This window comes from Pipra filicauda, unplaced genomic scaffold, assembly GCF_003945595.2.
Source record: "Pipra filicauda isolate LSUMZ 115617 unplaced genomic scaffold, ASM394559v2 scaffold48_size3843733_pilon, whole genome shotgun sequence".
In the NCBI taxonomy this organism is placed as follows: Eukaryota; Metazoa; Chordata; class Aves; order Passeriformes; family Pipridae; genus Pipra; species Pipra filicauda.
In genome coordinates, this window is record NW_024104631.1 from 2,988,191 (window position 1) to 3,009,044 (window position 20,854).

Genomic DNA, 20,854 nt, shown 5'->3' on the forward strand with positions numbered 1-20,854 from the left:
TATCAAGGGTTACTACAATTTATTGCAGAAAGTAAAGCTGCCTTAAAACATGTATGTATTAACTGGGCTATGATGCATTCAAATGTTGTTCATAATAATAAAGAGAATGGGTTAGATTGGAAGGCTTCATTGAAAACTGCTGCTTACTTCTAGGCACACTCTATATAGCAAAAGGCCACTGTTACTACATGTAGAGCAAAACTAAGATCTAAACACAGTAGATGCAGACCTACCAACCCGTGAAGTGAAACACAACAGTTCTTTCAGTACTACAAGACCAAATGCACACACAAACAAAAACCAACTGCAAAAGACACAAATATTTTTGTGGAGAAAGTGACCCTACTTCTATAAGGGTAGCAAGTAGGTAATGCAACATCAATACCTGTGGTGTAATAACTACAGGTGGCTTGCACACCTATTAAAAACTTGTGTGATCATCAGCTAATAGCTCAGTGTTGGCAATGGTTTCGATGGATGCCAGGTAACCGCAGGACAGTTCTTCCCATTCTTCAAAGCACCTGCCATCCAGAAAGTGATCCAACAGCCTGGGCATCAATAGGAATACCTGCCTGTGTGGACATGACCTATGTGACAGTCATTGCACAGCAGATAATAAAGACAACAAATTTCTCTTACAGATGCGTCATCACAAGGTCAGCAAGCACTTGTCAGAATTCACATAAAGAACTGTATATAACCTGTGCTATCTTCCTTATTCTACATCAAAGCTTTCTGAAGAGGTAGTTAACTTTGTGTAATGAAACAAACAGTTATACATATTAAAGATATGTCTGCTTCTTTGCAGACATGCAAAAATAGATTAAAAATGATCATTCAGGGAACTGCCTAATGTGGAGGAGGCACCTTTCAAACCCATTTTTAGAAAACAAAAGCACGTCTGTGATTACTTTCCTCACATGGTAAGAATGGCATACACTTTTCTTCACTTTGCCCTCTACATGTTTATTCTGGAATACGACTTTTCATTCCCAGTTTAGCCTTTAACTGCTTCCTAAATGACAAACTGTGCTACAGGGAAAGGAGCTTTACGTTAAGACCAAAATTCTCAGCCAGCTTTGCCCTTCCCTGCTGGGCTGTATTTACAACCACACCTTACATTACTGAGTCTTGAGCAAGCACAAAGTGCCTGCACAACTGCTGCTGATTCAGAACTCTTCACCTGCAGTGAGACAGCCTGTTACACCCACGTTAAACAGGGGTAGGTGGCCATGTGAGACATAAAGCAGGGTAGCAGCAAAACCTGCGTTATAATTCTTGTTATGGCTTTGGCAATTAACTTTTGCTTTAATTTAAAAGACAAGACATTAAGAAGCCAAAAGCTCTTCCTTCACCCACAAGAAAAGACATTCAAGTCATATGTAGTGTTATTACTCACTTGAATCAACCATAATGCTCCAACATGTCCTTCCCTAACTGAAATGTCATCTATACTACACACTTTATAAATGAGCCTAATGAGTGAGAGGGATTTTTGTACTGCATTAAGGAAAATGTGAGCAAGGTTAAAAAAGAAGGGATGAAATTCTGACATCCCTTCCTGAGCTGAACACTGGCAAAACACTGCAACTTCCAGGGATATTGTGCTTCCGCTTCAACACCACATTGTAAAGGTATGAATGATGATTGATGCTTCCTCATCAGCTTAAAAGATTCTGGAGTGAAGATGCAGTCAGAGATTTCTGTGATGGAGCAAGTAAAAGTGACATAAAATGCTTTAAGTCCCTCTGGCAAAAGAGAGAGGCAACAGCCATATGCATCCTCTGGAGGAAGGCATGAGAGTACAACTGATATTGAAAGTAGAGTATGATAATTTTGTTCTTTTTTTAATTCCCATCATAAGCAGCTCTGCTACAGTTATCTAGAGCTATAGGGGATTCAGGACATTAAATATTCTACATTTAATAGTCTATAGTCTCTAATTATTTCTGCTGAATGGACTACTTCCCCTACACAGTACAAGGCAGCTGAACTCCTTCACAGTAGAGATGGGAAATGCCTGCTTGACACTTGGAACAGAATGACAGTGAATGATAAAGGGTTACCTTACCAGCTCTAGTACCTACTGTAATTAGAATTAGCAGTATGGCATTTTTTGCTTGATTCTCAGACAATATTAAAAGCCAGAAAACATCTGAGTGGAAAACTGAAGATCTAAATAAGCAGAGAAGAAAGCAAAAACACTCAAGGAATTAGAAGCCAAAACAAGGCTGAGGATGTTAAGTCTGTACCTAGTAGTTCTTATTTTTTCACCTCTTGGGTTGGGGGTAATGGAGCATTTTTAAAAATGCAAAAATACCTGACAAGTGCACTTATATGGGTATTTATAAAGTTTGAAAACAAACCCAAAACTAACCTCAGAGCAAATTATATGGGCACAGTATTCTGTTAATTTCATTACAGTTGTATTGTGAAACAAATCAACTCTCAAAATAGTAGTCTGAAAATAGTATTCACACATTATGTGAAATGTGTAATACTCGGCTTTTTGGATGAAGAGATGTAAAATTATTACAATTACCTCTACCTATAAATAATCTCTTTGTTTTTAAAAGCGTGTATAAATAACAACACTTCATAGAGCTAACATTTAACTTCCTAGTTGAGAGAACTACCTGAAATAACTGGAAAGTTTAGTCCTTTAAGAGATGACTCATTTCATGATGAAGGAAATGTAAGGCACAGGTTCTCTAATGAACACAAGAATGAGGGTGGGCTATGAATTTTTTTATGGATATCACATCTCTATAAACATCAAAGGCTGACAAACAATCTTTCTCTTTTCAATAACTTGCCCTATGTGCATTTGCAGTGGGCAACCTGAGGAAGTAGCTTATGGGGAAGGGAGATCTTGGAGTTTCCAGGCATACAGAATCTGCAGAAGTTTGCTAAATATGGTATCCCCCACAGACAGCTCTGTGAAGTGGTTTGATGCCTGTGATCTCTGGACAAGGAACCAATGTGTCCTGTCCATGCTTGGGATATTCCCAGAGAGCAGCCAGATGACCCTGCCTTTTACAATCAGCAGAGGAAAGACTCATTCTGGGTCCCGTGGAGAAAGGGAAGAAGCCACTGGAGGCCAAAAGTTACAATGCCAAAAGAGGAAAACATTTTGAGCACTGACAACGAAGCAAAATGAAAAAAAAATGGAGCAAGCTGCTGCAGCAATTGAGCAGAGACCAAACGTCAGATACTCAGCAGGAGTGAGAAAGAGAGAATTGTTCCTCAACTAGAAGAAATGGCCAAAAAAGAACAGAAACTGAAAGATCACAGGACAAAAAAATCAATGCAGAATGAAAACAGGAGCCCTCCTGCCCCTGAATCCTAGCTCCAGCCCAAGGCACTTGAGAGAACTGTGATACCCATATTACTTTGTATAAACTACATCTGTTTACTATTAGAGTTACCAACAGAACATTTTTTGAGAATATTTCCCATGGATGATTGCACTTTTAATAGTGCATATAACAGAATATCTAGAATGCCAAGGTTTGTAATGACCCAACCAAACCTTTATGTAAAAAAATGAAGAGTAAAAAATAGCTATCCAAAATGCCTGTTACTCTGCTAACATCCTTCTACAAATATCCACACGCCACCTACAACACATCAGTGAGAAAGCCTCAAGCTTGGAATGAAACAACAGTGATGGGAGAAAATAAATGGAAAAAGATGTCCTCTTGCTTTTTATCCCCTTCACTGCTTTGGATGTACACACTGTTAGGCCTTTCAGCTTTGTTTAATTATTTTGTGCAGGAGACTGGAATCCTTAAGTGTTTATATGTGCATGAGAGAGTGTGCAAACGTGGTGAAATTCAGTAGCTATATGAAGAAGTTAATAGGAATTTTTTTAAGCTACTGAACTATTCCTCCACTTCTACTGTTTCAATTTATCATTCCTTAAAATTCAATAAGTCCATACCAAACCATTAAGTAATTTTGTATCTGCTTCAATAAGCAACATTTGATTAATGATAAGAAGAATGACTAGGGGTGGTATTACCACGAAGACCCATGCAGTGCAACATATTTTCTCCATCCTACTGGAAAAAAATATTGTGTAACTCAGACCAGTACTGTCTAGCAAGGGCAGACCCCAGAGTGGAAATTCAAGGATGCCATTACTGTATCTGTGACCTGTGTGAAGGCTGCATAGATCTGCTGTTTTTTATCTCCCCCATGTGGTTAAGAAAGTTAGTAAGTTCGCCTTAGAGCAGCAGCTTCCTTCTCCTCCAGAGTATCCTCGAGTCAGATGAAAAGACTAGTGGCGGTCTAGGAAAACTTTAAGGTTGAACAAAAATTCATTAAAAAAGCAGAAAGCACAGGAAATTCCCAGTCTCACAAGTAACTTAGTTACTCCACATATTCCCATGTAACCCCTAAATTTACCTCTTAACTCTCTTTCCGGTATACAAAGACTGAGTTACAATTTGAAATAGTACCGACATTGGACAGTTTACAAGTGGGTTTAATCACGTCAGTACAGATTTACTAATAATTTATAATCCATTTTGTCTTTGAAATAACTAATATTTCAAGCAGCTGGTATCAGAGGTATCTCAACTAGTATAATCTCATTACAATTAATAGCCTCAAACCATTCAATTGCCATCTATCACTACTTCTCACACAGCACTGATTACAGTTACTTTCCATTTTTCTTTAATGTCTCCTGTAAATTACAGTAAATAAGCAGATAACCTTCACCCTTTTAATTCTATGTATGTTTAAACAGTGGTGGAAAGGGTATGGAAAAAGAGGAGGAAATCCTTACTGTTATTTTACCTATGTTCTAAATCTGTTATAAACATTAATGTAGCTGTAGGCCAGTTTAGACAGGATATAAACGACTGTCCTCTACTTTGCTCTTTTCTTCAATCATTAAAGTTTACTTAATATTCATGAAAAATAGTTTTTATCCCTGGAAGCTAAAAGCTTCTCTTTATTCACAGACCAATTACACCTCTGGCTGTATCATAAATTACCTACATTATCAGGATAATATACCTATAACCTTATCTGGAGGACCAATCTTAGATAAGAGAAAAGAGATTTGTTTTCATGCCTAATAACTAATAAAAATGCTTTGCTGTTTATTTTAGTTATAAAAAGTGCTCTTTATTTATGGTTGTTAAATATTACCAGGATGACTAGGAAATCTTTCAAAGTCAGTGAAAAATTTGAAATAAGGAATTTCTACTGGTGTTTGTGCTTACTGCTCACACACATTGAATTTCCCAAGAGATATATATGCAATCTGGTGATTGATCTTCCCAAAGAAAGGCCTAGCTGGAGGCAGCTGGCTTGAGCTTGGAAAAAGCAGTCACCAAACAGGCATCTTTCTCATTATGACAGGCAAGGGTGGCATTGAAGGTGATATTAAAACACTTTTCTTGTCTTGTCAAAGCTGTCCCTGCAATGGGGATGAAACGAGCACAGTTTTCCACAAACTGAAGTTCAAAAGTACACCCGAACTTCTACTTCCATTGGGGGAAAAAAAAAAAAAAAGAAGAAGCAGAATTTCATAGAAACAATTTAGCAATTACAACTTTTGCTTCAGGTGTAACCTTATGGATTCACCGCTCTTTTATGCCCACAACTTTATTTTTCATTTCTTATGGCAAGTGGTGATGCTACAACAGCTAAGACTAACAGTTGTTTTAGTCAAATGTCCATTCTTACCCTGCAAAAGTTTTCAGAAAAATTCATGATGTTGATTGAAATTCCAGTGTTTATCTATTCCCAAAGCAGTATTTTCTCCCACGAAGTATGAGCAAGATTCTTCCTAGATCCTATACAGTGATACAGTGGAGACCCACAAATTAAAACATCGTTTGTTTTAAAAATGATTTTAAATACATTGGTCTTAAGAAATAAGGCTAAAACAAATAGGCTTAAAATCTGAAAGCTGATTTGGATAGAAATCTCTCCTAAGTAGTACTTAAATGTCATTTTCTACATGAAAAATAATTTGTAGCACATGTACCAGAGAATAGTTACATGATTACTTTTAAGAAAAAACAATGGAAATTACAGGTTTGACAAGTATATACCATGACCAAATTAAACATTGTTTTTCTGCTCTGCATAATTTAAAGATACAGAATTTGCTTTTTTAAACAATACTGGCATTTGGAAATTGTTTATATCACAATAAAAGTATGCAACATTATTCCTGCTCAAGTTCCCAAGCTTTGTGTAGCTAGACAATAGTGTTATCCTTAATTCACTGTAATAATTTTTGTAAAGTTTCTTTGTAATCAGTTCCTGTGCACAAGTGAAAGAACAAAACCAATAATAAAGTTCAAGACACTACCGTTAAGAGTAGCTTTTAGCTCTGTAAACTCAATGAGTCTCTGCTGATGCTTGTTAATATGGCAGTAGAAAATGGTACAAGCGCTAGCAAATCAGAGCAGCTTTGCAGTGATTTCCAGTCTATGTCACCTGCCCTTGTGGCCTTCAACCTTAAGAAAACCCAAGTTTGAACAGCAGTGGTCGAACACTTCCAAACACAGTGGTCAACACTTAGCCAGCTGTGTGCACTGTACAGGGATCTTCATGCCCACCATACAGTGAGTACTGTGCCATGGAATTGGCTGCAAAAGCGGGTAAGTGGCTTTTTAATATTATTATATTGCGCATGTCTCCTACGTTAAGTTTTAGAGTGTATCTGTATACCAACTGTGTACAACTTAAAAGCTGTGCAATATAATAAAGAAAAATGCCACTTACCTGACTTTCCATAACTGGGTCTATAAGAATTCAGAGTCTCACTAGTATGCTAAATATCAGCATGTCATAGGGGAGCAAAGAGTCAGTCTTTTGACAACGAAGAATGTCATGTAGCCTAAAAAAAAATTACAAACGGTTTTTGCTTCTCTAAAAGAAAAAACAACTATACTAATTTTTTCTGTTAAGCCAATCATTTAGGCTTTCCTTCCAAAGAAACAGAAAGTGTTTCTGTCACTTTCTGTCCATATTTCACAGGTGTTTCTGCCACTCCACATACCCTTTCTATATTCCTTTAAAAGACATTCACTAATTTTCCTAAGTGTTTTTCCTAATTGTAATTTCTCTGTTGATAAATAAAGATACCTCCAATAGATACATCTCTTTCTAAATCTATTTAAACCATGTTCAGGGGCAGGAAAGAGTGTAACAAAGTTGGAGGAATTTCACAGCCAGACACAAAAAATTACTGTCAATAACCAAAATAATTGTTTGTAAAACTACAGAAAATATACTGCAGCTTTAGAACACTGTTTTAGTGTTCAATCAAGCTCAAATAGTAAAAATAAAAAAACACCTGTATTTTGAGAATGCATCAGTCTTGACACAGCACGATAAATAAAATTAATGCAAATGTGACTTATAAAGGGCGTGACAAAAAAAACAAAACCAAAATCAAACAACCCAACTCTACCAAAAGCACACAAACCCAGAAAATCCTACTAAATTCTGAAAAACTGATTTTAAAAATGAAATCGCAGTGTGCCATCAATAAAATTTATACATCAAACTTTGATTACAAAAATAAAAATTACTTGCCCTTTACATACACACAATACAGAGAGATATGCTGAAATATTGATATACAAAATAACAGCAAGCACTCTGAGATCCTCTTAGTGCAATGAAACCTGATTTGGTGGGAAAAAAGTACGTTCAATTTTCTGCAGAGGTATACTTTACTTGTACTCAATAATCAGGCTAGACAGATACCTAATGCCCAAGTGTACAGCATCCTTTGATATGGAGTACAGAAATCTCAGGTACAGAACATTATATGGAGGCAAAATTCAGCCCCCTTCTGACTGAGGTCAACCGAAAACCAGCTTAACATGTGAGATCAATAGGCAAATGAGTAACATTTCTAGCCTGACACTATCTATGCAGTGGTAATTTGATACCACTGATTCTTCTAACAGTATGGCTTACAAAGATTTAATTTCCTTCTTATTCACAATATCTCCAAACAAACCAACCACTATGATGTAAAACTGTTGGTTATTGGGGACAGACTACAGCAATATATTTTCCTCTGACATTACACAGTATTCCAGTTAACATTTCTTGACTCCAGTTTGACGTTCATTTTTGCAAAGATACGTGCCAGTGAAATAACAAAGGCTGAACTTTAGGTTTATAGTCAATTCTACACAAACTCACAACCGAATTAAGAATAAAATGTTACTCAGTTTTAAACAACCAGAAAACTTCCACTGTATCTCTGTAATGTCTGGCCAAAATGTTTCTGTACTTGGTGCTTTTCAACGATAATCAAGAAATTCATTACCAATGCTCACAAGTTTTAACAATAATTTGCTCGATGTCTACTGCTTATTAAGGTTTCCATTCCCAGATGCTCAATGGAATTAGAATTCAAAACTGAGGAAGAAAAAAGTAAACTTGAATTTCTTCACAGATTACATAGGAACTAAAATAAACTCTTTGGGATTCTTGAGAACAAATTCAAAACTCACATGAACTTTAAATCCAAGCCACTGTAAGCTCTCTAAAGGAAAGCTGAAAATCTAAAAGGCAGTTCCTGAAAGAAAAATATACTCACAGCACCCAACACCAAAAAGCGTTTTCATATTAAGCGAGCTGTAAACCAACTTTGGTATATATAAGTGAAGGATTACCTGCTTTAAGAAGGGAGAATCCAAGCAAACAGGCTAAGATAAAATGCATAAATCATGTTCTACACGACTGAAGTTTGTGGCAGAACCAGAATTAAAACGTGATTTTTCAAAAATTCTGTTCTTTCATTACCTCACAGTCTTCGCAAGTTTCTTAGGTATCCAAAAATAGAACAAGCATAAATATACACAGCTTTCCCACTGTTATAGGGCAAAGGGATTACACTGTTTTACTCTTGCCAAATTCCATTAATACTACTTAAATGTTTTCTTTCATCTCAGGAGAGACCTTTTCTCCAGTGTCATGTCCTTCACATTCGTTCTTTAGCTGTGGCATTGCTCTCCATGCATCCTCTTTTTCACTAAATGGTTACTACCATTTCATATAGGGTACTGCAAAAATATCTATAATTAAAGTTGTGTCACAGAAGCATGGTCCTTACATGTGGTTTCAATCTTTCGGATGAAAAGACTACGCCAACAACTATTTGTACCATGGGTAAAAAACCCTCAAATTGTTTATTAAGGAGCATTTTACAACAGCACCTGTTTGTTGCCTTATAGTTAAGTGCCCAAAGATAGCTTTGAAAGAAATGTGTTCCCATGAGTAAGGGCTATGCGGCAAACACATAACTCTCTCTTAAAATGCCTTTGAAAATTCTGGGGAGAGGAATGCATTACATGCCTTAGCCATTGTTTTCCAAAAGACTTCTGATGAAAAGAAAGCATGAGTTTAGTTAAAGGTTAAAACAATCATATACTAGCACTAATAATCTCTAAAGATACCAAACCCATCAAATACTAAAATCAGTAACAACCACTAAACCCCCTACTACATGTTTTATACAGAAAAGAACACCTGAATCTTCCACAATACCCCTACAAAAAATTGTATCATGAAATCACTAAACACTGCAGGACTATTACATATTTTAGACCCTCCAAGGAGGCTGCAAGGTGGAGCTGTCATGAGGGGGAATATCCTTCATTCTTCTGATGTGACTCCAGTTCCCACCAGAAGTTCATCAGGTACAGAGTCAAGAAAGTGCAGTCTATCTGCAAAATACAATGTTTTACTGACACAACACCCCATGTGCAAGCCCTGGGATACAGAGACACTCACTGGCTCCAGTTGTGGAGTAACAACTTGCTCCCCCTTCTGCCAAAGAGGTGCTGGAGAGAGCACGTATGGGACCACATCAGGAGTGCAGTCCCCTGCAGAAACACTGTCAAGGTGGGCTGAGCAGCGCCCTGAATTGTGTAGAGTCATTGCTTTGGTACCTTTGGTATCATTCACTGTCACATACAGTTGGAATTGGTTTGCTGCCTGTCTTGGTAGCCTTATCTTCTGATATGTAACTGTAAGCTTCTTGCATTTTAGCTCAGTAACAAATGGTAGAAACAAGTCAAAATAACTGTGTGTTGATACCGACAGCACAGGAGGACAGTCTGCTAACAAGAACAGACTAAATATTCGTAGAAACCACAAGTTTGGTGCATTTTTGTACTCACTACAATAGCAGCAAAATGCTTAATTCTAAATATACAGTATCACAATCCAAACAAATCTTTGAAAAGTGATATTTCCATTCCTGTCATCCCAAAATTCCCTGTTGCTTTCACAACCAGAAAGAAAACCGATACTGAATTTTCAAAGAGGTTAATACCTCCAAAATCTGAATCTCAGCTAAACCCCAATTGGAAAATTTTGGCAAAAAACATGTTTCTAAAAGTGGCCCGGTATATCGATATAGTACAGCACAGATTTTTACTAAGGGTGTGATTTTTATCTCAGTGGGATATTGGAAACAACATTGCAGCATCATTTGAGTCACAGTCTCCCGAATGGGATAATAAAGAGCAGGAACATTAATGCAAGAAATGTCATCAGCTCCTTCTCCTCTTCTTGGGTTTCTTGGCACTTGAACCATGTTGTCACCTTACTTAATCCAAAACCAATACAAATGTGACCTGGAGACACAGACGGGCAGAATAGCCAGCTGGAGCAGAGCAGACGTGGCTTCCTATTTCAGACCTGCCTCTTACAGAAACCTTCTTTTGCCGTTAAGTTGCTCTTCCGGCTTTTTTTTTTTTTTTATTATTCTCCTTTTAAAACACAAATTGAAGGATAGTAAGGTTTAACATCAGGGTTTAAAATTATCTGGAGGTGGCTAAGCACATACATATATAGAGTAGCCAAAAGGAAGGAGTGCACAGCACAGTACCTAAATAAGGGCACACTACCCAGAGCCGTTTAAGATACGAGCAGAATAGCAGGAGCACTCCAGGAAAAACCTCTGCATGCAGTCTTCTTCATTATGAAGACTGAGTACACAAAAAGTATGTGAAATGTTTACAGCTTTGTTTGCTTTTCCCCCTCCGACTGATCCCAGGATTAACAATTAGTCCACGAAACCAAAGGTAAAAGTCCAGTAGATCATATGATGCTTGCTGTATCTGCCCAAACTCCTAGCATTTCCAAATCAGAAATATGTGCAATTGATTCTTTCAATATAGGAATATTTCCAGAAGAGATACTGCTTAAATGGATCTCAGTAACACAGAATTGACATTGTTCCCCCTCAATGTGACTTCTACTGACTGCCCTGTTTATCCAATACTATATAAAAGAAAACAAATAGGAATCTGAAATTCCCCTATTACCATTCCAAGGAAATGTCATGGAAAGATTCTTTGTATTAAATCAGGAGATCAAGTTCTCAGTTCTTTGAAAAATTTTAGATGGGACCGGGAAGTATTTAACGGTTTCTATTACAAAAGTGTTCTGACCTGATGGGTTCATTGTGAACACCACACTGAAGAGACTGAGAGTGGTAAAGAGTGGAACATTTATAAATAAATGTAATAATATCACAGTTAAAATTCACGTCAAAATGCCAAGTCTTTCTAATATCATAGTCAGACCTCCTCACCTCCTGCTTTCTGTGCAAGGAAGAGAGATGAAACTTTCTATTACTTACCACAATGCAGGACATTCTGCCTAGAAATTTTAAAAACTGCTAAATTTCTGTCTCTGTAATCCAAAAAAACCCAGATTTTGAGTGCAGTGAGTTTTCTTAACCATTGAATCTATATTCCATGCTGGGATATCCTGCATCCCACATTGTGCAGTTTGATGGATGATTGTAATAGCTAGGGTAAAATTGGTATGTGGAATTGAAATTTTTTGCAAGAGTGGCAGGATTTTAAAATGTTATATCTAGGCTAATAAGTGTTAAATATATGCTGTTTGACATCTGAAAGCAGACTGATTCATAAATGCTATTACAATTCATAGAGCACTTCAGAAGACCCTGGGCAATGGCAATTCATACATGTAAATTGCCAAGAGTTGGCAAGGAAGCTAGGTTTCATTTCTGCTGCTTTACCAAAATCCTTCAAAGAAACCGTTACTTCACAGCTGAGATCTACAGGAAAACTATGGGAAAGTCTATCTGAATCACAGGAGTTTTTATCTAAATAACTCAAGCCAGATTCCTAGTTTAGTTGAAAAAAACCCCAAAGGGCTATCTGACTATTCACTCATGTTTCTACAGTTAATACACAAACTATTATAAATCAAACCTGGAATTTGGAAGACTTCATGTCTCTATGACTAAAAGTCAAGTTTGAAAAACAAATTCCAGATCCTACCATCATGTGATGTAGACTCTGATCTTTTCAAAGCACAGTTTAAATACCAATTATAGCAGGAACTCACACATAAACACTTTATTATTTCATTTACAAAGCAACAGTCTGATTATGTCTCAACAATGATTCAGGGCAGTGTTAACCTAACTCAGAAACTGCAAGCTCAAACTACAGCAGGCTTCAGAATCAAGATTTTTGAAATGCTTCAGGTCAGTAACATCATTTCACAGCTACTCTCCTGGCTCACAGCCACTCTCATGGCTCTTGCTGCTGGGTTGCGTGGTAGGTGTGCATGAATTTGTTTGGTGCTTGTTTTTCTCTTTTTTTTTCTCTCTCCAACTCAACTAGATCCAGCAATGGTTTCCAAACAATCAAAAGCCATTGCTGCTGCTGCCAGCAGGAACGTTCTAACCCAGACAGAACCCCCCAAGAAGGATGCAGCTGTTCAGGTCACTGGCTGTTGGGAGTGTCTGAGCCTGGCATTAGTACCAGAGGACAGTGTGGGAGACGCCTGTGTACGGTGCGATCAGGTGAATAATTTGCTCTGTTTAGTGTCAGAGCTTAAAGAAGAAGTAGAGAGGCTAAGGAGTATTAGGGATGATGAGGGAACTGGTAGAAGAGCTCACCAAGCCGCCCTCTATCATTTATCACCAGTCCTGGCTCACCAGGGAGGTCTCAGATGATTGGAAGCTGGTTAATGTAATGCCCATCCACAAGAAGGGCCAGAAGGAAGACCTGGGAAACTACAGGCCTGTCAGCCTGACCTCGGTGCCCAGCAAGGTTATGGAACAGATCATCCTAAGTGTGATAAACAGGAAGCTGAAAATGAGCCAGCAGTGTGCCCAGGTGGCCAAGAACGCCAGTGGCATCCTGGTCTGTATCAGGAATAGTGTGGCCAGCAGGACCAGGGCAGTGATTCTGCCCCTGTACTCGGCACTAGTTAGGCCACACCTTGAGTACTGTGTCCAGTTCTGGGCTCCTCAGTTTAGGAAGGACACTGAGGTTCTGGAAAGTTTCCAAAGAAGGGTAACGAGGCTGGTGAAGGGACTGGAGCACAGGCCCTATGAGGAGCGGCTGAGGGAGCTGGGGTTGTTTTAGCCTGGAGAAGAGCAGGTTCAGGGGAGACCTTATCACTCTCTACAACTACCCAAAAGGAGGTTGGAGTGAGGCAGGGGGTCGATCTCTTCTCCCAGGCAACCAGCAGTAGGACAAGAGGGCACAGTCTTAAGCCTGTAAGTCTTAAGCTGTGCCAGGGGAGGTTTTTTAGAACTGGAATTGCCTTTGTAAAACATCTTTTGTTGCTCCTCATTTCCAATCAATCACATGTGGGCAAGAGGACATATCTCACTGTACATATGTTAGCTGACTCTGCTCATAACCAGTGGAATATCCATGCCAGTAATTTTCTTCTGTACAGAGACTGGCTTATTTGGCAGCAATGAATGCCATGGGCACAGAACTGTAAATGCCTGCATGTAAGTGCCTGCCTATCTGGAGATAGGCACACATGTCTGTGCATGACACTTTAGGTAGACATTCTGCATCCTGGGAAAAATGGTGCAAGAAGATAATGGACCAAGAGGGTGGAGATGAGTAAGTCTGAAGCTAGTTAGAGTGTAGGAAACCAAATACCAGGCAGGAGCATTCAGCTATGTCCAGGTTGGTCCTCTGAAACTGCCAAGGCCTGAGCTATCAGTTATGCCGAGGTAGAGAAACATTAACTATTACTTTATGTTCACAGTCAAGAAGAACCTATCTAGCCCCACACTTAAAAGACTGGTCCATCATGGTCCCAAAATACTCATCATGTGATCCAGTAACAAAGTTTTAAGCCACCTCTTCATTTGCTAAGAAAGAAACGGCCATGATATACACAGCTCCACCACTACAAACAGAAAGCCGACATTTCAGACAGCGGGTCTGATCGCAAAAAGGAGGATGTTGTGTCCAGAAACTTACAGCACAGCTAGTGTAGCTCATGCAGGGTTGAGACTGAAACTGCACTGACTGAGTCTGTCAAAGTCACACAGAATTACACAGAGAACTGTGATCACAGCACTCTGCTGGGCATTGTTTACTGTACCGATCTACATCCAATACCTTAGTAACAGATCTATCAGCAGCATGCTAAGCATAAATTTGCATTCATACAAGAAACGTCACATTGGCAACATTGTTCTGAAAGTCAGGTTGCAAAAGACGTGGTATTAACCTACAAATGCAGGACCCCAAATATATACACCTCACTGTGATGAGCTGCAACTTGTCATTTTTATTACAAAACACAGGACAGTGGGCATTCAGTGTTTCTCCCCAAGTGCCTAAGAGATCTCCTTTAGCTGTACATCTATTCCACAACCCTAGAAGCACTAAGCTAAAATGAACTTTGCCTGTTAATGAGTGTTATAAGGAGCACTGCATGTTAAGGAATACCAGTTTTTAAGAACTGAAAAGACTGAATTTAATGCACGGTTGGATGAAAAGCAAGGAAAGGAAATACAAGTCTCCAATTATTCTGCAATAAGACAGGTTATGTTTTTATTCCCTTTGTTGAAGAGACTCAGGAAAGCATTACTTTAAAAACATGTTAAAATGAGAAGGAAATGGCATCTAAAACAGCTTCACTTCCTACTTAGGGTAGACCTGAGAGCAAGGGGAGCAAACATGTAGGAAGGAGAGTGCTTGAAGAAAGGAATAAAAGCACAGTAGCTCGCACTTTTCTGCAATAACATTACGAGCCTGCTGAGAGCAATTACAATAGCACAGACAGCACTTGCTTTATTGTGATCTTATTGAATTAAATCTGAGGAAAAAAACTCTGAGATTCAGCAGGGAATTTATTAGAAAATTTTAATGCCAACCTAAATCTGATCCAAAGGCCTCCATATTAAAGGTCATATCCATTACTATATGGTGGGAAACCTTGGATGTCTCTGGTCCTATGTTCCGCCCTTTCTCAGTTTTGTTTTCTTTTGTAAGAGTAGGTCAGACTCTCCTTCTCTCAGCTTCACAGCAATCTGTATTAGAGGTACAAGACTGCTATTTACATTTTAAAAAGCCTTAGCTAGCAAGTCAAATAAAGAACTCCAATCTTACTTTTTTAAAAAAGTTGAAAACGAAAACAAAAATCAAGTGGAACTCATGAAATTAATGCGCTGTGCAGCTGGATTTTTCCATTTTAGGTGGATATACAAAACATGTGACCTGATGTTGCCTGAATTATCTGCCACTCTTTCCAGGTCAACTGTCATCCTGATAGGGCAGTCAGGTATGAACTGACTACTGACTTGCACGGAATAGTAAAAGCTGTGTAGTGTTTTTAAAAAACAAATTCTCAACTCTTGATTGCTACAAACATTTGAAATTGGAAGTACCATAACTGAAATCTGACCTTCACTGGTCTAGTGGAAGTGTCCCAGCCCATGGCAGAGGGGTTGGAACCAGATGATCTTTGAAGTCCCTTCCAACCCAAACCATTCTGTGATTCTATGAAAGGCTCCTTGTTTGCATGTCAGTGAACACAATGGTGGCGATGGTTACTGGGCACTTCTGAAGCCCCATCATTCCCCTACACAAAGCTTTCAGCTTTACAACAGGAGATGCACATGCTAAGCACCTGTGAAAAATATAAAGTGCACTGTGTAGCTCCACAGTGCTCTTCAGCTTCCCTGAAGGAAGTATTCCCTACAGATTTGCAGCATAGCTACTTTAAGTTACTCTTCTTTTAGCTGAAGATTTAGGAAATGAATAGAAACACAGACGGCTGGTACTTTACTAAAAGATGAAAAAGACCACAAGTTCTACTTTAACACTGTATTCAATTTTTCAAATATGAAACTGTATTAGAAGGAAAAAGTTCATGTTCTTGAATGCTTATGTAACTTTGCAGCTTACATTCTAATGACTTCCAGAGTACCTTGAGCTCTCAAGTGCCCATATTAGTCAGCATAAATGTGTGAACACAAGTCTGGATGCTTGTTTTAAATCTCCTCAAGGTACTCTCTGAACAAAAGAGTCATCCTCTCTTCTCAGCCTATGAGATTATACATTATGGATATTCACTGCACCCCTTACTTTATCGGTAGCCCCAGTATTCACTCAACGTAGGATGTCTCAGAAAAGGAAGAAGGTTGAAACAAAAGTTTCCTGTACCAGGCCCACTTACGTTTGAAAATACATCCCATCTGATGAGCCGGTAGCAGCAATTTCAGTCTTCCTCCAAAGTACTGGAAAACCTGACAACTGAACTAGGAGGGGGAAGAGGTGCTCCAGGTGCCAGAGTAGAGATATCCATGCATCCTGTGGTGCAGACCATGGTGAGGCAGAATGTTCCCCTGCAGCCCATGGAGGTCCATGGGGGAGTGGAGATCTACCTGCAGCCTGTGGAGGACTTAACAGAGGAGAAGGGGAATGCTCAAAGGAGGCTGTAACCCCATAGGAGGTGCTGAAGCAGGCTCCTGGCAGGACTGTGGACCTACAGAGAGGAGCCCACACTGGAGCACGTTTGCTGGCAGGACTTGTGACCCTGAAGGACTGCAGCCCCTGGGAATGACTCACACTGGATAAGTTCATGAAAAACTGTCTCCCAAGGGAGGGACCCCATGCTGGAGCAAGGGAAGAATGTGAGGAGTGCCCCCCGAAGAGGAGGGAGCAACAGAGACCAGGTGTGATGAACCAAATGCAGGCTGCATTTCCTGTCCTCTGCGCCATTTGTGGGGGAGGGAGCAGAGAAAATTCAGAGTAAATTTAAGCCTGGGAAGAAGAAAGGACTGGAAGGAAGGTGTTCTTAAGATTTGGGTTTATTTCTCATTACCCTTCTCTGACTTGATTGGTAATAAATAAAACTAATGTCCCCAAGATGAGTCTGGTTTTCCTATGAGTGTAATTTGGTGAGTGACCTCTCCCTGACCTTATCTCAACCCCCAAGCCTTTCATTGTATTTTCTCTCCACTGTCCAGCTGAGGAGATAGAGCAGCTTTGGTGCGCACCTGGTGTCCACTCAGGGTCAACCCACCACACAGCCAAACTAAATTTAGTTTCATATACACCTCAGGTACCTTAGCAGATTTGAAACCAAAAGTGCAAATACAATTTGAATGCCATTGAAAGGTCACCACTTCTTAAAGACTTGTGTTCACACAGTCATATGCTGACCTGAGCTTACCCTTCTAGACTTGGATGTGAATGACCTCTAGCTCAGGACCTGTGCAGCATTACCCATCAAAAGAGATTGATTGCACACACTTGTTTTAATGCAATTTGATTTGATAACTACTGTAATTTTGTTCATTAGATAGCTGTTTCTTATCAGTCTTGTCTCATTCAAAAAGGGAAGGAGAGGCTTAATTTCTTACTTATAACACCTGTAAGAAGTCAACAAGATGGCTGCTAGATTAAACTGGAAATATTTAATACTTAGTCTTTTCATATAAAATCTAGCCTTGATGCTAGAGTACAGACATCTTAGTTTTGTACACTGACAAAATCTCTGGGTTTGAATTTTTTTTAGGACTTGAGCAACATATGATTTCAGTTAGCAAGAAGAGGATAGGAACTGCAGAAATAGAAATTTCAGCAATGACACCAGGTAGGATGGCATCAGATTTTGCATACTAGTGTTTAACTCGTCTCTTTGCCAGCCATTTTCCTATTAAAGAAGTTCAAAAAAGTGAAATAATAACTATCAATCTATTAATAACTTTAAGTTAATAACTTTAAGTACTTTAATTAGTTTTAATTAATAACTTTAAGTACTTTAGAATACTAAGAGTATTATGTGAGTATGGAGCTGGGATAGAGAACAAGAAAGGCAAGAGGAATGGGAACGCAGACATATCTGATCTTGAATTGCTCAAATGACAGGGAACTTTGCTAATTGCATCAATATTTGAATGTTTAAATCAGTCCTTTTGTTTTCTAGGACTGAGAGGTTGGTGAATTTCTTACTCACCTCTTGATAAAGAGGATTTGTTATCCTCAGGTTGAAATTCTTTTCCTACTGTTTCAACTGATTAAAGAGGTCAGTCGCATTCATTCTATAGGTCTTCCAACTCCTCACCTGCTCTTTCCCAATATAAGCATTTATTTTTCTAATCTTGTTTTCACCTTAAACAAATGGTGTATATGTAATACAAATGCTGTATTTTTATCTATGTAAAATATTATTTAATTCTACAGCATTTCAGATAATAACTACTTTAGTCAACATTTCCACTTACAAGTAGCATTGTAAAATTAGGACACAGTAAGACATTAAAATAATTAATTTTGTATCATATTTGAGTTTAACAATGTTAAGGACGTTTATCTGAATTTTTGTGTGTATATATATATATGTTTACTTGAAAATCTGCAGTTCAACTTAAGGATCTCAGTTAAAAAGACAAGTGAAGTTGCAAAAAATACAAACAGCTGCTTCCCTACTTCTGTTTTTTCCTATACTGGAGTTCACACTGGCTCTCACTTACGTAGAAAATAACAGCATTAACTACTAAGTCTTTCTTCACTATTAATTAGGCAGAGTTTTTAGTTTAGTATTGTCTTCTATGTAGCCCATAAAACATGGTAAGACTGACACAATGTGATCAGCATCCAGCCAGCTTTCTGTCTAGGCAGATTTCCTCCTCCAGAATACTGCTGCTTAGGTGTAAAGGGAATAGAGAACAGATTGAGTTAGATGATAAAGGGATAGTGTTGTAAGACTAGGAATATCGTGCCTTAATTCCTGCTCTAAGCATATTTTGCAAACCTGGGCAAATAATTTCGTTCCCTAGGAGCCCAAGTCTTTAAATACATGGTTAAAGTTCAACAAAGTTCCTTAATTTCCACCTCAATATCTTAAAGACATCGGTGAAATGCACAGCTAAATCGGGCTACTTCTGTAAAGGAGTAGTAGCACGAGTAATTCTCTCTGCCCTCTGCCTTGCCTGTACAGCTGAGAGAATAGGAAAAGTCCCAGCTTTGACAAGTCCCTGGGGATGACACAAGAAATGTATGAGCACTGTCATACTCACAAAATTATTAGTAATAAAACAAGCAGTTTGAAAAGACTTACTTCCTTTTTTTCCCCATAAAGCATACCATACATGTGGCAAAGGTATGTTACTGTCAATGGGCTAGTTCTTCAGTGTTATTCTACAGCACAACTTAGCATACCAATTTTTTCTCCTCTTCCCCCATGAGCATAGATACATCATTTTAAAAGCAATTTACAACATGTCAAACTGCTTAAGGAGACTCTTAAAAATCTAATGTATGAAGTTAACCATTGGCATGATTTATTATTGATGTTCCACTGTTATAACTTGACAATTAAGAAATATTGATAAATGTAAACACATTATTGATGTCAATTAAAAAGCACAAGATTGATTAACCTCCCAGAGGTATACTGGCGCAAGCAGCTAGACTAATCACTCCCAGTAAGTATTCACTACTGACAAATGTGTATAGAAATTAGACTTCTGAGAGACAAAAAGTACTTTCAAATAAAATTAAGATAATTTGAACACAGAACCAAAGCATTGGGTCAACAACAAAATCAACAAAATTACAAACGAGATCTGTATTAATGTGAAAAGCTAAGTGATTAAGTCATATAATGCTCTCATTAACCACACGTTTGGACAAAAATATGGTTAAAAATTACCAAAGCAACTGCTCAGCAGTGAATTATGCTCACAGGAGAAAAACTATGAATGTATTATTTAGCCACTATACTGCAATATTCATCACTGCTCTGGTGAGGGACAGGATATTATTTCTACAGCATAAACAGCAGATCTTTGTTTCAAACTATGCATTTATGTACTTTCTATGGGTGACCAAATCATAAAGGTGAACTTGAAACTCTGGTTCACTCCCTGTAAAGAAAATAGCCTAGGAAGGATGTTCAGGCAGCCCATACCTAGAAGAGGGGAAACATATATCTGATGTACCCCAGAGAAAATAACAACAAGAATTAGTCAAATTTAAATGTGACTGGAAGAGTTTAGGCTTCTTTTTTCTTCTGCTTTTTACTTTCTTTCGGAATGAATGTACTGGCATAATGCCTGTCACCAAGATGAAGGGCACTGCAGCTATAGCCTTTAATGGACAAAAAAACCCCAGGCTCACCTCAGAAAGCACAGAGCTAAAGACAGCAGCAATGCACCAAGTGCCAAGGAGACTGCGTAAACACTAATTAAACTTCTCTCTACAGTCTTGTCTAGAAAACAGCTTTCCCTGCTTAAACTTCCAAGGGCTGGATGAGACATGCTGATACTTGAGTCTAGCAACTTTCTTCCCTAAATCTTGGCCTTCATAACAACTTGATGGATCAAAGACATTTTCCTCAACACAAGCATCTTACTACAGAGACAGTAGACAGAATCTGAATTACTGCAAAAAAGGTAATATTGAAACATAACACATCAATGATAAAGCTTCTTTGTTTGAAAGAGTTTTTATGTGAAGGCCAAACATAAGTTTATTGTCAAAATAAAACCAGACCACTGTGAATTTATCTGGCTGCAAATTCAGTCAAATGGTCTTAGTGA

At 38.4% G+C, this 20,854-nt stretch overlaps 1 protein-coding gene across 3 annotated transcripts in view; it reads right to left on the bottom strand.

The window, feature by feature from the left end:
• Positions 1-20,854, bottom strand: part of LYRM4 (LYR motif containing 4) — a 92,255-nt gene that overhangs the window by 38,519 nt on the left and 32,882 nt on the right. Inside the window, exons 3-4 of one of the 3 annotated variants that reach the window (XR_005565524.1) lie at positions 6,754-6,868; positions 5,704-5,813 (exon numbers count right to left, since the gene is read on the bottom strand). The exons of 1 other annotated variant lie outside the window; for it this stretch is intronic. Coding sequence is in view for 1 of the 2 variants with exons in the window: in XM_039386533.1 (XP_039242467.1) it covers positions 6,860-6,868 (9 nt within the window). In the remaining variant the exon portion in view is untranslated. Of the gene's footprint in view, positions 1-5,703; positions 5,814-6,657; positions 6,869-20,854 lie in introns of those variants that run through there. One more of the 3 variants, XM_039386533.1, reaches the window with a different exon arrangement.